General features: G+C 42.0%; 1 protein-coding gene across 1 annotated transcript in view; it reads right to left on the bottom strand.

Moving 5' to 3' along the window:
- LOC134437059 (serine/threonine-protein phosphatase PP1-beta catalytic subunit) overlaps positions 1-12,045 on the bottom strand; it is a 56,631-nt gene extending 44,586 nt beyond the window's left edge. The window contains exon 1 of the mRNA XM_063186492.1: positions 11,938-12,045. Within this exon, the coding sequence (XP_063042562.1) occupies positions 11,938-11,989 (52 nt within the window). The 5' untranslated portion in view covers positions 11,990-12,045. The remainder of the gene's footprint in view (positions 1-11,937) is intronic.
- Positions 12,046-13,336: the final 1,291 nt, after the last annotated feature.

Genomic DNA, 13,336 nt, shown 5'->3' with positions numbered 1-13,336 from the left:
TTGGATTAAATAATTGAAATAGAATTAATTTAAATGTGGTATTTTATCACAATTTTTAATTAATTTTGCGAGAAACAATGAGATTTCAAGGGGAAAACGCCGCTTATCTATTAATCGTAAGTCGATCGATAAGGCTATCAACTAATGATTAATGAATTAATCGATAATTTGCATCCCTACTGTGGAGTTTTACAATAAAGAGGGGGGTAACACACATCAGAGTGAGAGAGACTACTGTATATAATAAAACTTAATTGGATTGCAAATGTAATTTCTGAGATTCCTTTACGAAATATGTAATATTTCATGTCATATTTCATGTGAAGCTGCATAGCCTTGAAATTATATTGGGGGCCAGATAAAATGGCCTCAAGACACAGGTCCCCCCACCCTGGTTTAGGAACTGTAGAATTGGTGGAGCACAGAGTGGGGGCGTGTTTGAGTGTCAGCCTGCTCCATGGAAGTCTTGGTCTGAATTTGGCAGCTGACTCTGCAAGTATTCTAAAGCCGCAAGACTCAAGCCTTTCCAGAGTTTCCCTCCCTCTCTCTCTCCCTCCATCCATCCCCCTCTCTCCCTCATTCTCCATCCTTTCTCTACTTCTTATTCTTCCATCCCTTCCTCTCTCTAAACTCCAAATGACTTCCAGTCAATCAGTAGAGCTTTGGCCATGAAAAACACTCCAAAACAGCTGTGCTGAGGAAGAGAAAATGGTCAAATAGAAGGGAGGGGAAAAGGGGGATAATCGAGAGAGAGAGAGAGAGAGAGAGAGAGAGAGAGAGAGAGAGAGAGAGAGAGAGAGAGACAGAGAGAGAGAGAGAGAGAGAGAGAGAGATGGAAAGAGATGGAAAGAGTGGTGGAGAGGGAGAAAGCAAAAGAAAGTTAGAGAGAGAACATGGAAGTGGGGAAAATGGGTCAGCTGAAACAAGAAGAAGGAGGAGGAGAAGTGAGAGAGCCTATGAGAAAACAGCCTCCAATACGGATACAGAAGCTGCACTATGCTCAGGTTTTAACATGAGCAAAACCTCAGATGCACACCACCAACACGTCATACAAGTCAAGGCATTTTTCAGGATAGTATTATGATCGTAATTAACTTTCGCCTATATAGTTTTACGATTTATACCAGTAACTTGAAACACAGCCCGAGGCATCTAAAAACAGAAATCCGAAGCGGCACCTTTACATAACATGAGATATACTGTAAGCCTACATACACCTCATGAATCAGTCCCGTGCATGTCCGGCCCTGGGGCATATCACAATAAACTTTCTGGTGCAAATTCTGCACCTGAGAGTATAGGACCAAAACACACTCTATACATTCAAACCCACAAGTGTTGACTGAGTGTAAATTCAACAGTTAGAGAGTAGAATTTATAGTGTATTGATATTTGATTTTTACATATATTTAGTTCTACTCTGTCGAATTAATATTGAAAATGTATTCCGATCTGAATGTAGGTGTTTTATACTGTATATGTGTGCTGGTCTTTAGTTGGGGACACAGGGGACTTAATGGCTGTCATTAAATCCCCCCTGATGTCTCTTGCAAGTGTCTTTTGCCATTTCAAACAGCGTGTCACGGCGAAGGTCAGGGCATTACTACCCTGGACAGCTGTGCCTGTTGACATTTACACTGCACCGGGATCAAGCAGAGGATACAGCAACACAGCATACAGCACAGGGGGACTAGGACAGGGGGGATACAGAGAGCGAGAGAGAGAGAGACAGAGACAGAGACAGAGACAGAGACAGAGAAACATTAGGGCAAGAATAGAAGAAGAAGAAGAAGAAGAAGAAGAAGAAGAAGAAGAAGAAGAAGAAGAAGAAGAAGAAGGAGAAAGAATAATGTTGAAGGCAATGAAAAACAAGATGAAACAACAGCGGAAAAAACAACCTCAGAGATTTTGAGGACACTTGTAGAGAGAGGGGGGGGGGCAAGGATAAAAGAAGAAGCAGACGAAGAAGAAGAAGAATGAAGAAGAATGAAGAAGAAGAAGAAGAATGAAGAAGAAGAATGAATGAGGCAATGAAAAACAAGATGGAACAACAACAGAAAAAAACAACCTCAGAGATTTTGAGGGAACTTGAAGAGAGCAAGAGAGAGAGAGCACTGGATGAAAAACATAAATAAAAATATAGTGCAGAGCGCAGATGTCTGAGTGTAGAGAAACTTCTTAGTCCTTACAGGAGTATTACAACAGCCATTTTGAAGGTTCTGACTCACCCCTGCTTTCAGATCATGATATGGGTGAGAGGTTGAGCACTATCAATGAATAGACTAGATTAGACTAGATTAGACTATAATAGAATAGCACAGAATAGAGTAGAATAGTACAGAACAGAACAGAATGTAATAGAATAGAATGGGCCACCCTCAACTTACAGTAACTCCAGGACACTGCCTGCAATGGCTGTCACTATAACACATTTTGTTGGACGATAAATAGGCCAAGAAATCATTGCGAGAAATGATAGGCCTTATATTTGTATATATATATATATATATATATATATCGTTATATATATCGTCATATATATCGTTCTCGTGGTCATTTTCAAACAATATAATGACAATGGGATAAAATCAATGTACACCAACGTTTAAGCGAGTGAAATTTGCATATCGTTATTCAGTCTCTTGGGTAAAGAAAGAGAGAATGACGAGGAAAACAAAGAAGCACGCAAATATATGTAACTTATCGTGGACAAAAAGTTATCATGCTTGTAAAATTTTCTTGTAGGCCTAGCTATTGATATATTGACCTATTGAATATTGTGACAGCCGTACTGCCTACTGTTTTTAATGGAGCCATGGAGACTTACTAAGCTTAACTGAAGCACCGTGGGCAACCGCCGATCATCTGATTGCTTACTGTACAACAAATCAAACAGTTGCGAAACGGACTTGGGCGAAGATCCAAAAGGATAAACAACAGAAGTCAGTTATAATAACAATGACAACATTGCCTGGATTGTCTGCCTGTAATGTCAGTGTGCAAAATATACTGCCACTGTATACTGTCTACCCCACAATAGAAAATACAGTAGCTAACAACAATACAGTAACAACGACAGCAATACAGTAACAGCAACAAGCACCAACACTGCCTTGATGATAGGGATGCAAAAGATGAATCGATTAATCGACTTTAAAAGATCAATGTGTTAATCGATTAAAAAACATTAATCGCAATTAATCGTCAAATCAACTGACAAGAGACCCAGGTGGAATGGGCATGTGAAGAGTGTGTTAAGAGGGGTGTGAATAGTGGGAATATTTAAATCACCTTTGGATTTAAGAATTGAAATAGAATGAATTTAAATTTAGTATTTTATCTCCATTTTTTATTTTAATTTTTAGATTTAGTAAGGTTTTTTTTCGAGAAGCATTGAGATGTCGGGGGGAAAATGACGCTTATCAATTAATCGTAAGTCGATCAATAAGGCAATCAACTAACGATTAATGAATTAATCGATAATTTGCATCCTTACTTGATGACGTTCCTACTTAACACTGCCTACAATACATCACTACAGCACTAACCGACATGAATACACTAATATCAGCAATAAAGCCAAAGCACATGCACTGCAAAACATTGCAAGCCAGTTAAGCATAAAAAGGTAAGTTGCCCTGCTGCCTTAAGTGTGTAACTTAACTCAACTTCAAGCTTAACAAAACTCAAAGCTTTCTCAAGTGGAGTTAACTTACATATGGCAGCAGGGCGACTTACTTTTTTAAATTTAACGGGCTGAAATGTTTTACAGTGGAAAGCCAATGTGGGCCAATATGGGCAACAACTAGCCTACAATTTGTGACAGACTTGGGCAAAATTCCAAGAGGATAAACAACAGGGGCCAACAATAATAACAACAACAACAACAACAGATGATGTGCATAACACTGTCTGCAATACACAATCACAGCCCAGCACACTGTCTAACTCTAGCCTACATGAATTCACTGACATCAGCAATGAAGCCAGCCCGCAGAAAAAGCAACTCAACAACTAGGGGCAACAACTCATCATGTGATCGACGCTAACAACTCCAATTTGTGAAACAGACTTGGGCAACATTCCAACAGGATAAACAACAGAAGCCGACGACAATAACACCACCACCAACAACAAACAACCACAGGGGTGTGGATGACGTGCCTGCAGTGTCTGGAGAAATGGCTTCTCGCTGTGTTCTCTCTCACCAAGCGCTGGTGTGGTGGTGATCTACCACCAACGACACGAAAAAACGACGTCTCCCCACACTGTGCGCCTTTGTTCACTGCTAACAATGAGAAGGCCTAACAGTCAGCTTGGAGTGTCAGGGCGGACTCACTGGCGCGCGCGGGTGTGCGTGTGCAGTGTGTGTGCGTGTGTGCGTGCGTGCGTGTGCGTGTGCGTGTGTGTGTTGTGCGTGTGTGTGTGTGTGTAAGCGAGAGCATCAGCATGTAAGGCACAATTCTCAAGCATGCATCAAGCCCGCCAACCCCCACTCATCCATAAATGCCCAGCCTGCTGCGTCCAGTGTGTGTCTGTGTGTGTGTGTGTGTGTGTGTGTGTGTGTGTGTGTGTGTGTGTGTGTGTGTGTGTGTGTGTGTGTGTCCATGGTTCCAGCAGTGGAAAAGTACATGGAGATTCTTCGGAGGCTAACTATGAACAAAACAAAACAAAGACAATCTTCCCCAAGTTAAGTCCTCTCTCTCGGCCAAAGCACAGGCCAGAATAGCCTACCCAACCCAACCCAACACACACACACACACACACACACTTTCTCTCTTAAACCCATAAAACCTATAAACCGGCGCATAACTGAGTTGGCATGAACTGAGCAATAGTGTGTATATGTGTGTGTGTGTGTGTGTGTGTGTGTGTGTGTGTGTGTGTGTGTGTGTGTGTGTGTGTGTGTGTGTGTGTGTGTGTGTGTGTGCGCGTGCGTGCGTGCGCACGCGCGCTGGGCTGGCCAGGCTTGGCTTTTCTGGCCTGGTCTGAGTGAGAGGACTTAACTTGGGCAGGTTTTTTTTTTGCTCGCACCACATCTGGAAACCCTCAACGACCACAGTTATGTCCAAAAACCACACGTACGCACACACACACACACACACACACACATACACACACACACACACACACACACACACACGCACGCACGCACACGCACACACACACACACACACACACACACACACACACACACACACACACACCAAAACATACAACTGCATACAAATGCAGTCCCTTACTCACGTTGGTTCTCAGCAGTTGTGTCCTGTTGTGTCAGAGAGAGAGAGAGCGCGAGAGAGAGAGAGAGAGAGAGAGAGAGAGAGAGAGAGAGAGAGAGAGAGAGAGAGAGAGAGAGAGGGAGAGAGAGAGAGAGAAACAGACAGGCAGACAGACAGACAGAGAGCAAGCAACCATCTAAACTGCAACCATTTTACCATCCCCAATTCAGAGTTCTTCACTTCTCCCACTTCCATTTCCATCTTCCATTCTCTCTTTTACCGTTCTCTTCTCGTCATGTCTTCTCCCTCGCTGAGTATAACTAGCCTATATTACGTAAACTTTGGTTCCTGCCCCATACTGTGCTCCCCTCTCTTGGGGAGAGAGAGAGAGAGAGAGAGAGAGAGAGAAAGGGGGGGGGAGAGAGAGAGAGAGAGAGAGAGAGAGAGAGAGAGAGAGAGAGAGAGAGAGAGAGAGAGAGAGAGAGGTGGAGATGGAGATGGAGATGGAGATGGAGAGAGGGAGAAAGACAGGAAGAGAGAGAGAGAGAGCCTTGTATAAGCATGTCTGTTAGTCAGAGGGTGTGTGAATGTGTATGCATGTTTTTGCAAGCGTGTTGTGCTTGTGTTTGCATACATGTGTGTCAGCTTGTATGAGTTGTGACTGTAAGTATGCATTATTAAGTGTGCTTGTATGTATGCATGAGTTAGTTGGAGTGCTTGTAATGTGTGTGCACGACCCGAGTTGTAGTGTAATGTAGTGTAGTGTGTGTGTGTGTGTGTGTGCGCGTGTGTGTGTGTGTGTGCGCGCGTGCGTGCGTGCGTGCGTGCATGCGTGCATGTCTGCTTGCGCTACTCGAGTGTGTGTGTGTGTGTGTGTGTGTGTGTGTGTGTGTGTGTGTGTGTGTGTGTGTGTGTGTGTGTGTGTGTGTGTGTGTGTGTCTGTGTCTGCGTCTCTGTGTGTGTGTGTTACATGTACTGTAAGTTGAATGTGTGCGTGATCTCATTTCATTTTGCATTTACAGCTCCCACCTTCCAGGAATGGCTACAAGGCTGCATGATGGATGCTGGAAGTAGCCTGGTCCTGACCATCCCATAATACTACCATTTAATTTCCATTCTCTTGGCGGAAGTACGTAGGTTGGCGCGCAAGGCTGTGCTGGAAGGCCACAACACAATACTCTCTATGTCATCATGGCTTTTTTGCCAGCAAAATTTCTAAATTATTCCCATGGCTTTACCATGACCAAAGGTGAATTTTCCACGATTTGACGTCACCCATACGTGTGTAGAATTCTACACGCTAAATAGGAACTGTTAACTGCTTCAGAGCTGATTTTACTCAATATGGTGTGAATATTAAGAGCTGTTCAGTTGAAATCACACTGGCCACCTGCATAATTGACACTGACTTTTGACCCCACTGTGTTGTAAATTACTCTTTCTGGATTTACATTAATTCACTCACAATATTGACACCCCATTTTTACGCCGGCGAAAAAAAAAAGTCTTCAGCCACCACAGCACTAAGTTATACCTCACAACAGAAATAGGGGCGGCATCAACAGAGGCCCTGTGGGTAATTTCTTCGAAAGGTCAATGCTCCTGGCACTGCCTGTATTTTGGCTACCTCAAGAGGTTATCAAGAGAGCAGAAGGGATTGCTATTGACTGTTGTTAAGCGATGCATTTCCGCCGTGAAATGGTGGCCCTTAGTTTATGACAATCTCATCTGAATGTCAGAATGTCATGTGTGTGTGTGTGTGTGTGTGTGTGGGGGGGGGGGGTTGCACAGTTACAGTTCGCTGTGGTGACAAAGGGTTCACTATCACTGCCCTGTAACATTTTTATTTGACGTGGTCCACATAAAGGTGTTGTGTAACCTTCCTAAGAAGGGCATGATGTGTTAGGTACATTAATGGCGCATTATTGATATTTGCGACTGTTTTCTTCATTTGTCATTCAGCTTTTTGGAATGTCAAGTTCACACTGGGTGTCATGGCATTTCCCAAAAACAAATGACATGTTATGACAACATCATGTGTCATGCCATTCTTATGACAGTTACATGACACTCTTACGTAGACTGCATCAAATAATAGTGATATCCACTATTCACTACCTCCAACCCATTGTTGTGCCAATCCAGAAAACACAACTTACACCAGGCCACATGTTACATTGCATTGCACTTAGCAGACACTTTTATCCAAAGCGACCTGTAGTTATTTAGGTTAAGGGTATTAGTTGCAGTCCCTCCCTGGAGCAATGCGGGGTTAGTTACCTCGCTGAAGGGCAACTCAACCATGGACGAGGGGGTACGTACGTACTTAGGAGCTCATCCATACTCTCACTATTCATGTTTTCAATGTTTTTATGTTGTTATTTTGTGTACTGTATGTACTACCTTGTATGTATGAGTTATCTGGGTGTGTGAGTACTAGTAGCCTATGGGCAATTCCATGGAAATGTCAACCAGACCATGATACAGGAATTTGTCTTTTAATTGAAAAATACAATATCTAACATGACACCAAGGCCTCTATATTACAGAGGTACATAAGATGAACCTGTATGTCATATGTGGGTCCCCCCATACTCAATATTTTAGCTTAAATGGTCAAAAAAGGGTCATTTTGGGGGATTTTGGACAATTTTGTACTTTTTCGACAGCTGACATTTAGGCTATGCTAAAATCCATGAAATGGCAAAACACCACCCATCTAAATTCTTATTTAGGAACTTAAGGGATAGTTCTAACTTGTATACAGGGTTGTTAAATATAATCAAAGGGTTATCATTGATTTCTCGAACATATAAAATGTGGATTTCAGACGCGTCACATCCATAACGAAATTCCGTCACATCCATAACGCTGATTTTTCTTCCCCCAAGTCTGCATGTAATACAAAATATTTTAAAAAAATGTATTTTCATGTTCCACTAAGACTCTTTTATCAAATGAATATCTACATTTGGATATTATGTTAACACATTTTCATCAAAGTCTGTGAAACTGTTATCACCTGAGAAATGGGGTATTTTTTCTGTCACATCCATAACGCATGACATTTTTGGCATTTTCTTGTGCTGTACATGTACTATGGGAATATTTTTTCCCCCGTCACTTCTCCAATATGGGAGGTCTTTAAAACATACAACACTTATTTTAATACTGGGAAAGAATAAAAACTAGCTCAGTCATTAGTTGCCATTTTGAGTCCAAATGTCACATCCATAACGCTGGAATTGCCCCTATGTGATGCTGTGATTGAAGCCAAAGACACAGTTCCTCCCCTGGGGACAATGAAGTACACTCTAACTCTCAACAGGTACAAGACTCACACATTCAACCTTTCAATTACGAGACCAACTCATCTATTTATTGAGTGCACTCACATGGAAGGGAGATTCTGATTTTAAATGGAATCTTTGGCTGCATTCGTTTTGCGCATGAGCCATTTAAGCTTAAACTCTTTGTTCATTCTGAATGTGGGGAATATTCCGGGTTCCAGAACACTATGCTGCTCATTGACCGTAGTTGCGAGCAGGAAATAGTCCGACTTTAAACAGAATAATGACAGTATACGGTCTGCACACAAACAATGTAAACCATTAATTCATTCCGAATGTGGCTTTATTGGGTGGATTATTCCAGTTGCAGAACACTGTTCCACGCATGTAAACAGGATATTCTGTTATTTGTTTTAAATGGAATATTAACAATATTCCGTTTGAAAGGGAGAATACTCTATGCATGTTAACTGCACTCAATATGCCACAAGTCAAGGCTAAACATGGGCCTGCATGGACCAGTAGTACGGTGAATGACACACAGCAGGGCTGAGATCATCAAAGGGAACACTCCCTTGGGTGCTTTGAGGAAAGATAAGCACCTAATGTTGCCCCAACTTCCTGTCTTGGCCTTGCCCAATCAGCCTACTCTCTGACAAAGGCCTGCTCTCTCATTGGCTCCCTCGTGTTGACCTCATCAATGAGGCATTTGAGAGTACAACTGCAGAGGCATGCCATGAAAATTAGTCATTGTCATAATCATCATCGTAATCATCATCATCATCATCATGGTCGACTTCATCCTCACATCTTCAGCACTTACACAAGAGAAAGGTTCACGAGCAATGACTGACCAATATCTAATTATTTAAAGGATTCGCAAAACCCTCTGAGTGCATTTCTGATGGGTTTCGATAAATTCTATTAATGTTGTATACTGTAAGTTACTTAAAAATCAGTCCATCTCATTTTGTTTGGTGCTGTACTTGTACTCAATAACATTTAAGAGGCCTTTTGAGGTAGATAGCCAACCTTGTTTTCTTACTGACTAGAGTAATTGCATTGAGAGGGTTTTGCGTCTGAACTTTTTTTGGGTAACACTTTAGAATAACTACCCAAAAAAGCTTTATAAACACTTAATTAACATTTAATAATAGTTAACATTTAACAAAGCTTTTGCAAATGTATATAAATGAGTAAGAACCAAACTACAACTGCACAATGGAGTGGGAATCATCTTATACTGTGTGAGTTTTATGTGGTTTCATGCCTTCTGGTCTTTAGAGGAGAAACTTTGAGGACCGATGGGACTGTTCTGTGTGCTGTGTTAACATAGTAACTCTTGCCCATTCATAAACATTTGTAAGCATTTGGTTGATAATTAGTTCACTATTTATAAAGTGTTTATAAAGCTCCTATAGGTCGTTATTCTGAAGTGTTACCCTTTTTTGCCACAATACCTTCAGCATGTGTGCTACACAGAAGGAGTATGAGCAATCACTCATGACTACACATAAACTCAATGTCACTCACTCCCTCTGCTACCTCTTCAGTGAAAGGTCATACTATACGACCGAATCATACAAGAGGAGATGTCTAACACACACACACACACACACACACACACACACACACAAAGCATGCACAAACAAACATGTAGTCTACGCGCCTTTTGTTGCTATCTCCATGTACAAGCCAGCATGCCGCCTAATCTGCAAAAGAACCCAGACAGGGACGAACCCAACTGGTCTTCAGCCTGCTAGACTAGTCTGATAACAGGTTCAAAATGTATGTTAGGCTAGGCTTAAGACTGGTGGTGGTAGTTACTGTTAAACTGGTGCACAGGCCAACTTCGTTGGTAAATTTGCCAAACTTTGTTTATCACAGTGAATAAAAATGTAACATGCAATGTGGAAATGTTTCTGATCCCATTACTGGGGAGGACTAACATACTTTAAAAAAAATCAAGTTTTTAACATAAACAAACAAGTGAAAATAGAGAAGTAAAATTTGGCTGACCGTAATGTATCTAGGCCGGGATGGAACATCATTATCATTAATGTAAGACAAAAACATCTTGGACTATATGGTGCCATTTGTGAAAGATTACGCAACTCTTTTAATTGAATTTTCTTGTTTTGGACATTTCCGGTGATGAAGAAGGCAGCCGATTCATTGCAGAGCACAAAGTACCTGTTCTTAGTGCATCAGAAGCATGAACAACATAATGTTTGGGCCATTTGTGCACATTCTGCATACACACACACACACACACACACACACACACACACACACGCCTCTATCGCACCCGCGCACACACACACGCACGCGCCTCTATCGCACACGCACACACACACACACACACACACACACACACACACACACACACACACACACACACACACACACACACACACACTTTCTTGCTGTCCAAATATAAAAATGGACCAATAGTATTAATTTGCCAGGCCAAACTCTCAGCAAAATTACATTGTCCTGTCAGTTGACAATATGGTGGAGGAGACTGGCTTTACTTCACATTAGGAATTCAATATAATCTGACCAGTGTAGGCATACAGAACAAAAGCCCACTTTCAGATATCCAGACAACAACCACTGCCACCACTGCCATCATGGTAAACCAGCATAGATGGAAATAGATGGCAATATTTCACTGAGCTATAGTGAGCTATTACATATTATACCCTACATAACAAGGTTTGTTTTTTACAGTGGTACATTGAATTAAATAGATTGGAACAGCTAATAGCCTAAAGCAAAACTTTGAATTTCCACCAACTGGCAATTTACTTATTCTTGCCTATCGGAATGTTGCCAAACCATATCCTTCGCGAGTCAATATGAGACAAGGACCAGGCAAAGACATCTCCTTTTCCCCCATCTGGAGTCATTCTAAGATGGCGAGAAGCATCACAATTCGGCGACTGTATCAAATGCTGTATCAGTGAGATATCCTTTAATTGATTAGTAGTCTATCTCGTCCCTGCACGAGCCCTTCAACAGGGTGAACTGTGTAGTCCAGGAAAAATAGGTGACCGCAACAAATAACAATCAACTTCTGCAACTTTGACAGCTTGCCATACCTCCAACTGGTTGTACACAATTAAGGCTGGATACATACGGTCTTTTGAAGAGGAGGACACGTTACACAGAATGCACAAAATAATAACTAGCCTATACAACAGAGCGACATTGTAACCAAAAAGGTGTGCCCGTTTGCAAAATAAGTGACGGCCCAATATGAAAGCAGTACGCGGGCTCCCCTTTGATAACGCGGCGGTATTGAACAAGCATAGCCAGCTTACAGTTGTCATTGAAATGTGTGCCACAAAAGAAAACAACATATGAAGGATTTTGTTTCGTTTTCTGTTCAAAACGGGCGACGGCGCGGCTGAGAAACTCACCCTCGAGCAGTCTGGAGATCAGCGAGTCTACGTCCAACTCTCCCTCCGCCATTTCTGTAGTGTGTAGAACTAGCTGACTGTCAAGGCGGTTTCGCAGGGAGGCTACCCTACACGTCTGTCTGCCAGGCACCGCCTGAACTCACAAGTAGTGGAATGCAAGCCCCCGGGTCTCTCCGCCCGCACAACTCAGTAGCCCACAGGACAGCACATAGGCTAGGCTAGGGTCAACAGCAAACATGACAAGCACTGCGCTTTTATAAACTTTATGGACATTGTTGTTCGGTCTAACTCCATATAATATCTCAATCTAAGCGAAACATTGCGTCATTCTGTTCTCTGCTTTTGTCTACTCTTGTTACAATGTTATGACGGTAGTTCAATGGCTATGTCTGCATAAGGTAACTAGGCCTACTGAATATTCACCTGTGGACTAGGTCTATTACTCCGGCGATTATTTTATTTAGGCCTAAATATCATTTGCAGGCCTATTGCTACTTATTTTCTCTGCTTCAGGAAGAATGACTAAATAGCCTATTAGGCCTATGACATGTTTCAATCAACTTTGGCTGTTAATCTGATTCAAGTCTATGACAAGCCTAATTCAGCAGGCTACCATTTCCAACATAGTTTATTGCACTGAAGATTCAATCAAACGAGTGGGAAAATCACTGATGAGGTCACCAAGTCACTTATGATGAAATCACTTGTCGTAAAGAGCACAGGCAGGAGATAGGCATAGTGCCTTGGCTCCATCTAGCGGGTATACCAGGCATTGCTTATTATTATTAATAATAATAATAATAATAATAATAATAATAAAAATAATAATAATAGTAATGATAATAAATCTGAAATCTAAATAAACTGAAGTCATAGCTTTTCTTTATTTTTATTATCATTACTACTACTATTATTTTCAAAATCCGACCCAGCTTCATTTCTTTTGGAATGTGGAGTATTCCAGGCAGTACCGTACTTACTTTACTGATATCAGTATGTGTACATAGGCAAGCGGTGAGGGAGTTGAGCTGTAGCTCGAGGATTGACGGTTCAATTCCCAGAGTGTGAATAACAAGTGCTCTCCCCCATCCTCCTCTATATGACTGAGGTCATGGCCGCAGACAGCCTTGACTGTCCAAGGGGACAAAATCATCTGATGGTGCCCTCCTCTCAAAACATTCAAAGAAATGGGGACCCAATTTTGGTACTCAATTTTTGGGCCCCTTTCTCCCGAGGCCTTGGACAACATACCGGTTTGTTAGTTGGCAGCCCAGAATGAGTGATCCTGAGCATGGGAGCGCCTCCTTACACTGCTCCCTTGGGGCGCTTGTTGGGCTGCCCCACTTGCCCGAGTGAGGTATGCTATTTCGTTGTGCGCAGTCTGTGCTGGGAAGGGCTG

The sequence above is a fragment of the Engraulis encrasicolus genome, chromosome 21 (assembly GCF_034702125.1).
Source record: "Engraulis encrasicolus isolate BLACKSEA-1 chromosome 21, IST_EnEncr_1.0, whole genome shotgun sequence".
Classification (NCBI taxonomy): Eukaryota; Metazoa; Chordata; class Actinopteri; order Clupeiformes; family Engraulidae; genus Engraulis; species Engraulis encrasicolus.
The sequence above is the reverse complement of the archived record's forward strand: the minus strand, read 5'-3'. Positions and strand labels throughout refer to the sequence as shown.